This window comes from Podarcis raffonei, chromosome 7, assembly GCF_027172205.1.
Source record: "Podarcis raffonei isolate rPodRaf1 chromosome 7, rPodRaf1.pri, whole genome shotgun sequence".
NCBI lineage: Eukaryota > Metazoa > Chordata > Lepidosauria > Squamata > Lacertidae > Podarcis > Podarcis raffonei.
This window is the reverse complement of record NC_070608.1, coordinates 40,139,059-40,155,396: the sequence shown is the minus strand read 5'-3', so window position 1 is coordinate 40,155,396 and position 16,338 is coordinate 40,139,059. Positions and strand designations below refer to the sequence as shown.

Sequence of the window (16,338 nt, the reverse complement as noted above, 5' to 3'; positions counted from 1 at the left end):
CATCTGTGCAGTTACAAGTCATTTCAGTGTATCCCACTGATCTTTCCTAGCATGTGGGCTTCCTCTTTTTTTTCCCTGGTGGTCAAAAGGACAATGTTTGAAGATATTTGTCCCAGCCCTTAGCACATACCCAGGATGGCTCGAAATCTGAGCAGTAGCTGCCTTGAGTCCTGGTCTGAGCTCTCTTGAGAGTTCCATACTATGGCCTGCATATGCATGGAATCCACTGACTGCACAAACAACACCAAAGAGCAAGGGTTAAAGGTGAGCAGTACATATTTGGGGGATGTCAAGTTTGGCGTAGTTTATTAAAATGCAGGCACTTGGGGTTACCATTCCTAACTAGGCCCTTGTTACCGCAGCAGATCACAGTTATTGTCCCCCTTGTGTGTGTTTTGAGGATCCATTTGTAAAGAGGAGCAAAGCTATCAAGGACAAGATGATAGGACAGTATTTATCTGACTGATAGACAACTGTGTTGAAGCTGACTACATACAAATATTTTCACTGTGAAATAATAAGCGCCAAGTAGACATTATTCATATTATAACTCTTTGCAGAGTGGTAAAATTAAAAATGAGCGCTGAAATAAATGTATTAATGTTAGGGTTTTAGGCATTTAGTGGGATCAGTTACATATTGAAACAATTGTCTCCATATATGTTTCTAATACCTAAAGAAGAAGGAAAATGTATGGCCACATGTGTGGGTGTCTCTCTGTGTGTACACTCACACTGCTTTGAGATATTTGACTCTATATGGAGATAATTGCTTCAATTCTCCATAGTTGTTTCTCAAAAACTTTTAACTCAGCATCTCTTGACAGACATCAATGGAATTTTTTTAATGTCTTAGAATATACTTGCCCCGTCACCATCTGTTGTCACCAAACAGATTTTTGATCAGGCTCATCATGACGAGGAAGGCACTAGGTTGAAACAACTATTGCTAAGTGTGTATAAAAACGCATAGGGGAGCTGGGTTCTTGCTGTTAAATTAAGCAGAAGTGCACACCAGGGTGTCAATTACGCTGCGATAATTCCCTCATATTGCCCTGTCAGCTGTCTGTGCAACTAAGCATTGATTATTTTTGCAACTAATGTTTGATTATTTTTGCATTGATTTGAGCTGAGAATGCCTTTGTTATTACATGTTTACTTGGTTTTATTTAAATGAAGAGAATTCCCCAAAGAGAGTTGTAAAAGAAAAAGAGGTAAAAGAGATGTAATGTAATTCATTCTCATTACTGCTTTAGATACTTCTGAGAAGCCTTATTTCTTCAGTCTGGGATTCTTTAGGCTTCTCATGTTTTGAGAATGTATGCCTTTCTTGGTGTCCTTCTGCACTGTGTCCCAAGTTACGTGGCAAGTGTTTGAGAAGCTTTTAGGCCGAATGTGTGTAGCAATTCCCTTTCCTGGTTTTTTAAAAAAACACAGTGCATGATTCTCTGTCTGCAGGAACAGTGCAGGGTCCTGGTAGCCAGTTGGTTAACTGAGCATTTGGCAAGTGGGGTTTCCTACAGATGGTCAGCTTGAATGCTTGCTGTGCACATTGGCATGCAATGCATGCTGTATTCATGCAAAGATGGTTAAGGTAAATTAAGAGAGCTGCTGGAAATGCCAGGTAGAAGGAATGGGACATTAGCCAGCTTCCCGAATCTGAAGGATACTCAATAGGGATTGTTGGAAATCCAGAGAGAAAAGCATGGTTTTGTTGCTGCTGTTGTTTGAAATTTTAGAGTGTAACCTAGCAGTTCTGTCAATATCCACTTCCATGTGATAGTGATACATAGCAAAGTCATGCTATTGTGAGCCATGCACTTGCATCTAGATCTCATTGGAATATCCTTGAGGTGTGAGCAGCTTTCATCTGATACAGTGGGTGCATATTAGCAGCTTTGCATTTCCTTGACCATGATTATATTTAGAGTTGGGTCTCATATACATCCACAGTAAGGATGAAGGAACAAAATCCACTTGAAAATTAGCCCAGCTGAATTGATTCAAAATAATTTTACTAGGCACAGTTTAGGCATTCCCAGTACAATTCTATTCATGGTCACAGAACTAATAATTCTTGTGTTTAGAATGTGAAAACATTGAGTAAGCCTAGATGAATGTTCTTCCTTAGGAAACTGTATAAACTCCATAAATTAATTGGAACTGATGATGTAGACATTTTAAGTACAGCTATGCATAACACTTAAGTTTTACAGAAGGACGTTAAAATTTAGTTTATAGAAATCATGAAAAAATATTTTATTATTGTCTGCTCTATTTCTGGTCAAACAATATTTCTTAACATGCCATGGTATCTTTATCCCTAAAGTATTTTGTGGAGTGTAGATGTTCTAGCTGCACACTCACCCAAGAAGACAGTATTTTGACAGTATCCATTTGATATTCACTCTTTAGATTCACCCGCATCAAAGTAGTTCAAACAAATTCCAAAAAGATGTATCATGTATGCATAGGATGTTCACTGCAAATTTCTAAGATGACATTCTGTTGATCTGGCACTGATATGTTGTCAGTTCTGCTGTTCATCTCCATAAGCAGAATCTTTCAACAACCTAAGTATAACTATATTTATGCTTGAAGGTGATAATACCTGTAAAAGCATTTTGGGCTTTACTCACTCAACACTTCCCCCCCCCATCCCCAATTCAAATATTGTTATCTTGTTATGGCAGGTTTGTTGCCATAGGATATTATTCTTCTATGCAAGAACAAAGAAATCTAGGATATTTCAGACTCACACCCTTACTGATCATCTTGGACCATTGATAGGACATTTATCTATGAAATTGCATGCCATGCTCTTCTGCATTCCTTTAATGTGAAAAGTTTCGGCACATAGGCAATAACCGTAGGGGTGGTGATGCCAGGATAAAACTGCCATGGAAATAGACTTTTTTGAAACCCTTCTTTGAAAAGCATACAATACTTGTCTCCTAGTTTTCCCGCTCCTGTTGTTTTTATCTTAACATCAAGAGCTGAAATTCAGGAAGGCATTTGATTTTTATACTTATTTTATTGCAGTATGGTAAAGCTTTCAGCATCAACTAGTGAATGGAAATAATGTTAACTTTCATATTATAATTTACAGGGGATCTGGCATTAGTTTACTTTCTCATTATATTAGAGTATTGAAGATCTGTCAGGTAATAATGAATACATTCAACCTAGTGCCCCATACCTCCAAATATATAGCCTTACATAACAGTCATGCTGTTTATTATGGGAGCTCGGGGAAAGAGAAACTATCAGAGCCTTAAATCAATGCAATTTAAAGTCTTTGTTATTGATCAGTTCATGAAATATGGTGTACATCCATCTATAGCTTCATCTAGCTTATAGAAGTTGTACTAGTCAAACTAGCTGCTCATGTGAGCTTAGTCCAAAGCTCTCAATATGCCTCAGATGTTAGGACTGTATACTTAGGAATAAAAATAGGAAATATAAATTAAATAATGATAAAAGATGAATGAATAAAGTACTGCCAAGTGTTTGACTCTCTCAAAAGCCTTTCTTAAGATAATTTCTGTCCTCGGGTTTAGATAGATAGACATGTTTTTGAATTTCCATCCTGGCAAATCTTACCTCCCCCTGCCCCAGTCTCCCTTCCTCACATTGCAGAGCAGCATAGATACATCTGCGACTAAGATTTTGGAAATTTCTAAGGCAATGGAAATGGCAATGTGTATGCCTATTGTATGATTCCCGAAAAGTATATCTCCTTCCCTGTCTTTGAAATATTGTCTGAAAATCTTAGAAGACCATGTGTCCCATAGCTAACATTGAGAATTTCAAATTACCATGTATTCTGTTTAAGCATACAGTTCACTCTTTCGTAGTGTGCAATAGGGTATAAACATGCTTTTCTTCATATGGACTGTGCCCATTGTTCAGTAGGTTTTTACAGCAATCTCATATAAATCATTTAATCCACCTGAGGATTTGATAGACTCTTTGAAATCTGTTTTGAGCTGTGTTCTTAAGTGTAATTAGCCTTCAAGCTCACAGTTTGGCCTTGAGTTGCAAGTCATGATCTCTCATCCTGACTTATCCCAGAAGGCAGTCGTGAGGATAAAAAGCAGCTCAGATGAAGTGCAGAATACAAATTCCACTATGTCTTTAATGCATAAAATATGCAGGTAGTTAAGGATGCTGCATAAGAGACAGAATGCAAAAAGAGAGGGGGGGCAAAAAAGAGAATTCTCTTCCTTAATTCTGTAGTGTAGGGAAGTTTTGTCAATTTCAGTTTGGTGGGCAAGCTTGAAGCAAAGTGGATGGGGATGCAAAATACGGAGAAGAGGGTTTGAGCACGCAGAAAGAGTGTTTCCCAGTAACCACAACCAGTCAAGAGGTATCTGGGATTAGAGGGCCAGTTTTGATCTTCAGACAGAGCATATCTATGTGGGGTTGCCAACTTTACTGGTAGGGTTTCTGTAAGTTTCAAAAGAGGTGGATCACCTGCATCCCTCCCATTTTTTTCAGGACTCCCAATTCATATCCAATGGTCAGGGACCACGAGAGTTGTAGTCCAACAGCATCTGGAGGGCCATCCCTTTTTAACAGTTGTCTGTATCTATACTAGGAAAAGCTATATCTGTCTTGCCTCCACTTCCAAAATGGCAATTATGGTTGCATCTCTTCTTTTACAATTTAAGCTTTGCTTTCTAAATTAAATTAGATATCTCTTGCTTCACAGCCCTACAATTCTATATTGCCTCACTCTTGAGCATATTGATTTGAAAAACTCATTTCAAATATGAAAATGCTGTATTTCATATGGATTTTTTCCCAAATTTTACCAGTAGCAGCATGGAATAATTAGAACTTATGTACTAAAGGTGCATATGTAGGTGAAGTCACACTTATTTCAATGGATTTGTACGTAAGCTCAGACATAGGAGGTTGTTACAGCACAATAGCACAATGAAATTAAGATAGTAAGAAGTTCAGCTGCAATTCTGTGCAGATTTGTCTGAAAATAAGCCAAAAATAAAATATGCCTTCCTGGATCAGACCAAAGGCCACACAAGACACTTCTGGGAAACCCACAATGAGAATATAAAGGATGTTCCTAGCAACTCCTACTGAGAATAATACTGCCTCTGATATTTGAGGTGACATATAGCCATATGATTTAATTTGTCATTGATAGTTTTGCTCCATGGATTTATCTAATTGCCTGTTGGTCATCGAGCTTCATGTCCACCTGTTTGGGAGCCATTTCCTTATCTCATAGCCATCAACAGATGGAAAATCAGTTTGCAGTGTAAGCACTTTAACTTAATCAGGTCACTAGGACTCTTATTCTATTTTGAAATGAATGTTAGATTTTTTTTTTATGAAGTTTAATGAATCTGAAAGTCATACTGCTGTATATGCACACAAACAGTTTATTCAGTGCTGCTGTAAAGAGGGGCTAGGCCACATAGATAAATGAGAACATATATTTTAAGCTGCAAATGATCTAGCAACAGCTTCCGTTCCAAATCTACAGCTGCCCTCCCATTTATCTTCAACCCTTAAATACTAAATTTTACAGCCTGTGTATGGCAGCCTCATCTATCTTTCACATCAACCTTCTGGAATCATGAAATGCATTTCTGAGAAGGATCCATTGTGCGCTTTGCAGGAAGGAAAATATTATCCCATGTTCAGCTGCCAGGGAAGGTGCTTAGAATTCATCAAACTTTTTTTTTTTTAAAGTTGTTGGGAAATCAGTATATGTTGCTTGCGGGTTGGCTGAACAAAATTATAGAAGACAGGATAGGCCAAACTGGGAGTTCCTCTCTGCTTTAGTGGGCATTTTGTCTGCTATCTTTCCAGTACTACTGAGCCACAAACTGAAATGTTCCAAACCACCTGCCTCTTTGTGATCCCTCAACCTTCCTGCTTCTAGTACCTCTCAGGTTGTCCCCTCCTCTGAGGTGTGGCCAGTTTCTCACTAACATGAACCAAGATCTAAGTAGTCTTCTGTGCCTTCCCTGGGGGGCTCTTGGGCAGGCAGCTTCCACTGCTCTTCCCCATGCTGCCAGTCCCTGACACTAGCAGTTATTGATAGCCTTATCCCCATGAATGTTTCTACTCTCTTTTGACATGCAGAGTGACGCCGCTTCCAGTATGTACTTCCCTGGCCTTCCTGTATAGTTTTAATCTATGTAATTGGTTTTATTTCCTTTTATGCATTTTTATTTTTGCAAAGTGCTTTGAGTTTATTTTATAACAAGTGAGGCCTTTTGTTTTTTATAGCATAAAGAAAGCAAAATCTTATGGCCAAAGCTTGATTTAATAAAACCAGTTTAGGAGCTCAGGTAGTCTTTCTTATAGCTGGGTTGCTTTAGACAAGTCAATCTTCCCGTGGTGGTTTTTAGAAAGAATGAAATAAATAAGAAAATTCTTGTAAATTGTAATGTATATACCTACAGGATACACACAAATGTAAAGGAGCAGAGCCCCATATAGCATAAAACCCACAAAGTTAATCTGCCACTTTCATATTTGGGAAATTTATTCCAGTGTTGATGCTTCTTCTGGGCAACAATAAACTTCATTTCTGGAAGTTCTGCTTGCTAAGTTGCTTTAAATGAGTCGCATCGGATAATATGTTTTTGGAATCTGCCAACCATGAAAAATTCTTCATTACTAATCTAGCTTTGATGAAGTAATGAAATGAGATATAATCTGGAGATCTCAAGAACTACAATGCATTATTTTCGGTTTCAGCTTTACAATGAAATTCAGCTGATGTTACATACGTTATGAATCCATTTCACATGTACTCTTATATACAATTGCTGTAATAGATTCTTATATCTGTCAATTACTTTAGTTACCTCTTAACACTGTTTATAGGTTCCATTATCTTTATCTGTGCTGTTTGTACCTACACTATAGCCAGCACACACAATCACTTCAAGACTTGAAATTGGAATTATATACCTTGATATCCTCTTTCAATTATAGGCATTGATTTCTCTTTTAGAAGATTAATGGCCCTTTCTGTAATGGTATAATTCTGCTAGCAATTTAATCTTATGTCTACATATTATCAAGTTTGATTATTTCTGATGTTTGTGTTCCTATAACTTTCTTTTAGACAAACCTGACTGCGGTGTAGTAAACTATTTGGAGTGCGATAAAATGGATCAGTTTGTAATTTGTGATTAATTTTATAGAAGCGCATTCAAAATCCAAGCATGTGATAGAAACAAAAAAAGGTGGATTGACTGTAAATACTGGGAAGAAAGACCAGTACACAATGGTAATGGGGCTGGAGATGGATCATGTCAGAGCAATACTGTATCTTTGGCTGAAAATCGAGCTGAAGGTAGCTATCTTGAGCCATAAACCATGATAAGTCACAGTGGAGCAGCTTCAGAAGTCAGAATGCAGGCAGTATAGTAGGAAATCAAGATTGAAGAGTGGTCCAGAGAGACTAAATAGCAACAACAAAATGACTTACTGCCAAGGAAAGGGGATAAGTAGAATTATCTTGCAATAAATTGGTCTCTCTCAATTCTTAGCCACCCTGTAGTGCCTGAATATAAACGAGGAGCAAGCTCTTAGGGGGTGGGAGTAGGTCATTTAGTTATCCAGACATTAGTGTTATGCCTGTAAGTTAGTTCCACTGGAAATTCAATATCCAAAAGACTTACCCAAAGCATACTTTATCCCTGCTGCCTCAACACTATTAAGTTAATCCAAGCCCACTAAGACTTCTGGACTTCTTTGCAGTCCCAGCTCAATTTGTCTTTCACAGCTATGATTTTTATAGTAGCAAACAGTCTGCTGTGGATTTTCAGGGGGAATGTGAAGCAGTACACAAGACTCTCTGATGCATGGTAAATTCTTGGTCACAATGTGTAGGAAACTCATATCAAAGAATTTGTGGAGAACAGCTCTGTGGAGACTGTCAATGAATGTCCCTAGATCCTTGAGCAAACCATAGCATTCCTTTGAAAAAAAGGACAGTAGGGTCCTATTAGTGATAAATTTGACAGCCTAATGGGATTACAGAATAATGTTTCTATGCCAGTGGGCAGGTGAGTTGCATGGCAAGTAAACAAGACACATTGATGATTTCTTACTGTATAGATATGTTGGATTGTATAAAACAAGACATGCATCAACAACTATAGATACTAACACATATATTTTGCAGCTGCAGGGCCATGTGCAGTAAGCCCCCAGGAGCCAGGAAGGGGTAGTGAAACATAAGAATAAACAGGCACAACAATGTTCTGGAACTGAAAACAGCCACAACTTTATTGATCACAGATGCTGGTAGGCTTTGGCTTAGGCATTGGGGATGTCTCTGAGTCAGTCTCCTGACTGAAGGCTGACACTGAACAGGGTTGTATCTGGATGAAGGGATGCTTCACAATGCAGGTCAGCCAAGATGACCCCCAGGCCAGTTAATTTTTCAGTTGCGCTAATGTTTCCAAACTAACAATATATAAAATTAACAAACTGGAATTTAACAGTGCAGATCACAAATAAAACTATATGGTAACACAAAGCAACTAACTTACTTTTCTGAACACTATTCAAAGTCTTGGTGCTGATCTTTAAAGCCCTAAATGGCCTTGGCCCTGTATACCTGAAGGAGCGTCTCCACCCCCATCGTTCAGCCCGGACACTGAGATCCAGTATTAAGGGCCTTCTGGTGGTACCCTCACTGCGAAAAGTGAGGTTACAGGAAACCAGGCAGAGTGGCATCCACCCTGTGGAATGCCCTTCAATCAGATGTCAAGGAGATGAATATATCTTTTATGAAACATCTGAAGGCAGCCCTGTATAGGAAAGCTTTTTAAGGTTTAATGTTTTATTATGTTTCTATATATGCTGGATGGACCATAAAGAAGGCTGATCGCCGAAGAATTGATGCTTTTGAATTATGGTGCTGGAGGAGACTCTTGAGAGTCCCATGGACTGCAAGAAGATCAAACCTCTCCATTCTGAAGGAAATCAGCCCTGAGTGCTCACTGGAAGGCCAGATTGTGAAGCTGAGGCTCCAGTACTTTGGCCACCTCATGAGAAGAGAAGACTCCCTGGAGAAGACCCTGATGTTGGGAAAGATGGAGGGCACAAGGAGAAGGGGGTGACAGAGGACGAGATGGTTGGATAGTGTTTTCGAGGTTACCAGCATGAGTTTGACCAAACTGCGGGAGGCAGTGGAGGACAGAGGTGCCTGGCATTCTCTGGTCCATGGGGTCACGAAGAGTCGGACACGACTAAACGACTAAACAACAACAACAACATATATGCTGGAAGCTGCCCAGAGCGGCTGGGGCAACTCAGTCAGACGGGCGGGGTATGATGATGATGATGATGATGATGATAATGATGATGATTTGAAAGACCCAGGTAAATAAAAAGGGTCTGAAATTGCATTTTGAAATGGCAGTTTTGAAAGCCAGACTTGAAGGTCAGCTGTCATTGATGTTATATGCATTAGGGCAGATTAAGAAAATTAGAGAGCCTTTCTTTCTTTCTTTCTTTCTTTCTTTCAAAACTTTGTATATGGAGGAAACAGAGAGTAAGAGTTAAATATATTCCCATTTCCATGGAATATAGCCAGTGCTTTTTTTCGGGGGGGGGGATGCAGGGGTACGCATACCCCTAAACATTTTGTGAATCTAGGTTTGGCCTCATTGAGGGGCAGTCTTTCAATATAAGTAGGAAAATGAGAGTACCCCTAAACATTTTTAATGGAAAAAAGCACGGAATATAGCTTCCTGTGTGTGTGTGTGTGTGTGTGTGTGTGTGTGTGCATGAGTGTGTGTGTTGTGTCTCTAACACCCTGTTATAGTGTGTATGTTGAGAGCAAGTGCTTAGATGAGGGTCTGCCCACACCATCAACTGGAATGCATCCCCCTAGCAGCTTTCTAACCAGTTAATATGGCCCTTGGCTGAAAAAGATTTCTCACCCCTGGACATATGGGTTGTAAAAGCCAAAAAGATGGGTTTTTGACACAGGTTTTGATGGCGTTTTGTAAGAGTAAATGAGAAGCATGGGGAAGGCTTTCAAGGCAAAAAGAGCCATTTGAGGTGGTTCAGAATGGTAGAGCTGAAAAAACAAATGGCACGGGGTGATATATATTGGGCTAAAGCAGCGGAAAAATTGGGGTGAACATGGGAAGGTTTGAAAATATGGGCAAGGGGTTGCATCTACTTTCCTGATCTCTGATCCCCACAGCATAGGTTTTTGCATGCAGGGACTACTTATTTGGTGTCCTATGAGCTGTTTATCTAACTATGGTTTTCTCCCCCCCTCCTTTTTTGGTAAGATTTCCTTTAGGTAAGTGAGCATATCAGTAATATAAATTACTTACAATTCTGCTGAAACAAAGTTATAGGGTCTCCCCCTTTCCCTGATCAATTTCATATCTTGCAATGCAGCAAGAGATGGTCTTGAATATTGCTTCTGATATCTTGTAGTCTTTTGAATTAACAGTTTGACAGGTGCTGTACGGTCTGAATCAAAAATATCCTTTTTATGTTAAAAAATCTTTAATAAAAGAAAGGCCCGTCAGTGAAATCAATCTAATTCATTCGCATGATGTAGAGAGACAAGGGAACAATATATCAAAGAGCAATTGCTTTAAATTTCTGGGACTGCTTTAATACTGGGGGAAAAAATCCAGTGTGAAATATCAATGCATCTATATAGAACAAATGGCTTTATCTGCGTTGATAAATGACATGAGACATTATGAAATATTATCAAGGTTTTCAGAGAGAAAATCTTTTAAATGAACAAAATCCCTTGCTTATAAATTAAATATCCCCAGTTCTCACACATACTTGATTAACTTTATTTATGGGAACTAGCAGATCAGAATCTCGAGATATTGGACCTGCAAATGTAGGAGCCATCATGTAAATTATCTTCCTTATCTATCAGTTGGATAGCTAGCAATGGCAGTAGCAAACTCCATGAAGGCATTGTAGAAATCAGTTGTGTCTAAAAGTCATCAAGGGTATAGACCATTTTAGTTGGCCCTACATCCTTCTAGGGTCGGTAACTCCTATGATATTGGCACAAAGGTGACAAGCCTGGTAGCTGAATCTAGTCTACTGAGCCATTTCTGGTATTCCTGTGACAATTAGGTGCTTCTTGCCTTGAAAGATGGCCTTTCTTCCAAAAAGCAGCGACTCTTTGATGCAAAGGAAGTGTGCTTCCAATTCTTCTTAATTTTTGCTGCAGCTTGATTTCCCCCCCAATTTCCAGTAAAAAGCTACATTCAAAGTCACAAGTAGTTAGTAGATGAGATGTTTCTTCAATAAATCACAGCAACTCTTCCATGCTGCTAGTTTTGAACTAAGTAGAAACTAAAGAAGGGAAAATCTTTCGATGCATAAAAATACAAGTGCTTAGGTCTAGTGTTTCAATTACAGTTTTAATCAGGGGCACTAAAAACAAAGACATGCTATATTCTCCATGTAGTCCATTGTCAAGTAATTCATTTTACAGTGAATGCAGTTTAAAGAGACAGTAACATTGTCCGAGTTATGCTTTTCTTTTGCTTCTAAAAGAGGTTAAAAACAGACACTTGGGTCACAAATTTTTTTTTGCTCAACCCTAAGACTCAAGTTCATGGTCCACTAGAAGATGAGTATCCTCACAAGTGATTATGAACATCATATGATACCATGTTTTGGCAATGTTATGAATGATGTTTGGACAGCTGGTACATCTCCCTCAGTATAATATAATAGAGTTTCCTGTAACAAAACTGTCACATAAAGTTTGCAAACATGCTTGAATGCACTGTTAAGTATATTTGTTGCAACATCATTTTCACATAATAATCTAATGTGGGGAAGTGTGATTATATTCTTTTATGCAATGCAGTGAAAATTTATTTCCATCTTCTCCTTTTTATTTCACACAGTTGCAAAGAAAACAAAAAAAGAAGCATTTCATTAGGAATTTTAATTAACAGTGGGCTGTTTGCACAATTGAAGGCTTGAAATTATGTATGTGATGAGTTGTACATATTATGTATATTGTTGAATGACTTTCTGTGCTAATAAATCTTGAGTGACACATAGGCACAATTCAAGACGTGGATTGTGACAGCAGAAAGTTCGTGGGACTTCTAGAAACAGGCTGTTGAATGTTGCATATTTTCATAACAAATGTTCATTGTATGTGTGTAGAATTTGTCAAAACTATTTGTATTTTCTGCCAGATAGTCTACACAGGCTGGACAGAAGAACGGGAACAAGATTCTCTTCAGGACAGAATGTATACACCAAAGTTTCTAGCGTTGAGAGGTTCTTCACTTTATAAATTTATAGCACCTCCAGTAAGTATTAGTACCATTTATTGGCTGCCCATTAAATGGTTTTTATGAAATTGATATAAAGGTTTTATGTTACTCCTAGGCATTTCATTCAGCTCTGTTGTAAGGAAAAGCAACAATAGTGATGGGGAAATTTGATTTATTAACACAAAATTGCTATGAAAAGAAATGACCTTACAACTAATTTTGACCATTCCCAGTACTGAGATTTCTCTGTAAACTTAGAAACTCTCTGTTCTTTACACAGCATGTTTCCAGAAACTACCTTCTTTGTTGATGTCATAATCATGAGGAAATAGCTAATAAGTATGAGGGGAAAAAATCTTGATAGAATTTTCTTCTAGTGTACAATTTTGTTTCTGACCATATAACAAAAGAATGAGGTTGGGGAGATACCCTGGTTCATTTCCTTAGATTACTGCAATATATTCTACATGAGGTAAAGGTAAAGGACCCCTGGATGGTTAGGTCCAGTCAAACTTGACTATGGGGTGCGGCACTCATCTTGCTTCAGGCCGAGGGAGCCAGCATTAGACCACGCTACAGAGGACTGCCTGATTCTTTCCCTGTCCTGGAGCAGATCTGATAAGGAAGAAGGGAAAACTTTTCAGTGCATAGAAATATAACTCTTTAGGCCCAAAGTTTGAGTAAGCTCTTAAACAGGATGCTAAAACAAAAAAAAGACACTTCAGACGGTCCAGAAGGCTGAGGTCAGGCTCTTCATACAGGCCACATATAAGGAGTGTATGAATCCCTTAGTGTACTAGCTACACAGGCTTCCATTTTGCGTCCAGGTTCAATCCAATATTCTAGTGATGACCTTTGAAACCCTTTATAGTTTGACACCTGGATATCTGAAGGACTGTCTACTCCCATGTGAACAAACTTGGCTGCCTTCTGAGATCATTGTTAGAGATCCTCCTCCTTCGTGTGGCATCCTTGCCATGTAAATATGCTGTGTTTTATTTGGCATGTGTCCAATAAAGAGGATATATCACACTGAAACTGCTTTTGTAAGGAGCTTGCCCACAGAAATTGGCTTTGCAGAGCTTTCAGGTTATGCTTGTTGAATCATTCAGATTAGATTCCAGCCTTGTGAAGTGGTGCAGGGTTGGCAGGGCGGCATGAACAGCACCCCCTAGAAAAATGCACCTGGGAACATTGCCCCCCCCTCCAGCTATGCCTCTGATTTAACCCTTTCTAACCTCCACAGGGGTGAGTGGGAGTCATTATCAGAGCTCAAGGACACATTCCAACCAGACAAAAACACTCAAGAAGGATTTGAGGGCATAGCCTGCAGAAAAAGGGTGCAAGTGAGGAGGGGTGTGGCTTAAGGAGAGTCCCAAGGACCATATATGCCAGACTAGAGGGCCACATTTGGCCCTCAGGCCTAAGGTTTCCCACCCCTGCTGTACACCATAGTTTGACATTACTTTCCAACCGATATAACTGGCTGAAAAATCAGTTCAATTAAATTTTGTTTATTTTCACCCAAGGTTACTACGTGGGACTGGACACGAGCCGAAAGAACATTTTCTGTATATGAGATTATGTACAAAATTCTCAAGGTATGAAGAATAAAAATGCAACTTCATTGTACTGAGGGGAAGGAGGGATGGCTGTATTCACCAAACACAACCTAGTCATTGACTACTGCTAGCAAAATATCCCATGGAAGTCAAGTTGGTGGAGAAAAATGGTCTGTGTGAACAGTTTCAAAATGATAGAAATAATTTGGGGGAAAGGATTTAATGTGGGCTAAGATTTTGCCACTGACCTTGTAAGCATCATGTGGAATAAGAAGGGTAGCTTTGTCAGGAACCTTTCTTTTAACACGGAACAATCATAGTCATTCCACAGACACCATATACACCTTAGAGTAGAGTTGAGTTTCCAACTCTGAGGGCCTAATTTTTCAAGGAGGCCTGAGCTACAGCACCTCATATGGCCAATGTCAGCACTGGGCCACCTTTGACAGTGTCTGGTGCTTTGACATCTACCGACACAGAGCATGACTGGCTACTGATTCTTCCTCCACACCCCCTTGTTTCAGGAGTATAGGAAGCTGCCTTATACTAAGTTAGAACATTAGTATACCTAGTTCAGTTCTGTTCGTGCTGACTGGCAATCGCTCTTTGAGGTTCAGATAGGGGGCACGGTCAGTTCTACCTGGAGGTGCCAGGGATTGAACCTGGAACCTTCTACATGCAAAACATTTGCTTTGCCCCTGAGCTGCATCCCTTCATCGCGGGCTTCTAGTGAGCATGAGGACAACTTGGAGCCACCATTTAACTTTCCTACAATGTCCCAAGCCAGTCACAATGTAGCATTGCTGAGAAATTTTGAGACATTTAAATGGCTGAGACCTACATTACATTGGGGGTGCTCCAGGGGTGTTCTTGTGCATTGTAGAAGTTGTGAATTGTGACAAAGGAATGGTGGCCCCAAGTTACCCTGGTGCTCAACTGTCACAGTGGGTGAAGTAAGCACTCATATGGGAGAGACCCACCAGAGGGCATTATGCCAAAAGAGTCCCTTCAAACCTGGAACCAGCCCTAACCGCTTTATTGTTGAATAGATTATGTGTTGGGTTCATTATTCAATTTTTTAAAATCTGCTTCCAAATATTAGGTGAGGTTTGTTAATGATACCACAGCTTGCATCAAACCATATTGTAAATTTAGGGCAATTTCACAAATGACTCTAGGAATCGTAACCATAAATGTTCCCACATTTGCAATATGAATGAATGAATCACCTTGATCAGTACACACAATCACTTTTTAAGTGACTTCCCCCCTCATTTTTGTATCATATAAACACCATTGAGAAGTGACAAACTGGTAGCCAAATTGTATTTTTAAAGTATTGAGTGTAAAAATGCAATTATTCTTATCTGATGTTTATCTTTACATGCCATCTGTGCTTTACATTTAATGAAACATAATAAGATAGGGTTTATGATAGTCCAATTTGTTTTAAATGTAGAGCCCTAAATGCCAAGCAGTAAATGAATGCTAACAAATAATTTTAAAGGGAGTTGTTAAAAAAGCTAATGTACGCACAACAATACTTCACAGTATATCGTGTCTGGGATTATAGAAGTAGAAGTGGCTATTTGGCTAACGCCTTGCAACAGGAGCTGAATTTAAAACCATCATTTGCCCAACTTTACTATACCGTGGCATCTGGTGATCGGAAAATAAATTCAGCTTTATCACAACATTATGGCAAGAAATGAAGGCTACTAGTTTCTACTGGAAGTGTTAAGATATGTTCTCCCATTACACTTAGTTTGAAAATTGTAATTTATCCTTAAGTGAGGAACCATTTTTTTCAGAAACTTGGTCATTTCAGTCTTAATTTAATATTGTCTCTAGGGATTCAGTGCTGTAGCATCTAGTCAGTGTCATTTAGGCATGGTAAGGCCCTGAGCCTGAATATACTGTGTGCATAAGTAATTCTTAGCACACAAATGGCTGGACTCAAGGCAATGATTAGAACCAAGCCAGTCTTTCTGCATCATGTCCATTTATTGCACAAGGAAGAGGCATCATTTTATCCTAAATTCACTCCCCTGTTTCTGCCTCTGGCATTCTCTCTCCAAATGTGCTTTCCAATTTCTCATTTTCATTCTCCTTCCTCCCCTCATTTAGCTCTTGCTCTCTCTCCCTCTCTATCCCCAATGGCTCCCCTTGGCAATAGCCATTTAAGCAACAATCAACAATTACTAATGCTGATACTCCTCTGCTTAACTGAACACGATAATGGGACTTCTATAAAGGAAAATTTCACACCAAATGGTTTGGGGGATGGGATGGGCAGGGAATGGGACATGAAGCAATTCTCTTCTGAAGCTTTCCCTAGCACTGCATGTTAAGAAAGACAGGTATCTGCAGTGTCTGTTGACAGGCTTGCATTCCTGAGCAGATATTTTTCAAAAGTTACTATTGAGCATTGTGTCAACATGTTGAAAATTCCTTGTGCTGTCCAACCAGAGCCAGGGCCCATAA

At 39.2% G+C, this 16,338-nt stretch overlaps 1 protein-coding gene across 4 annotated transcripts in view; it reads left to right on the top strand.

Annotated features, from left to right (window-relative positions):
• The window catches only part of SNTG1 (syntrophin gamma 1), a 221,007-nt gene that overhangs the window by 173,992 nt on the left and 30,677 nt on the right, over window positions 1–16,338 (top strand). For all 4 annotated transcript variants that reach the window (XM_053396197.1, XM_053396198.1, XM_053396199.1 and 1 more), the window contains 2 exons: window positions 12,212–12,328; window positions 13,822–13,893. In XM_053396197.1, the coding sequence (XP_053252172.1) occupies window positions 12,212–12,328; window positions 13,822–13,893 (189 nt within the window). The remainder of the gene's footprint in view (window positions 1–12,211; window positions 12,329–13,821; window positions 13,894–16,338) is intronic.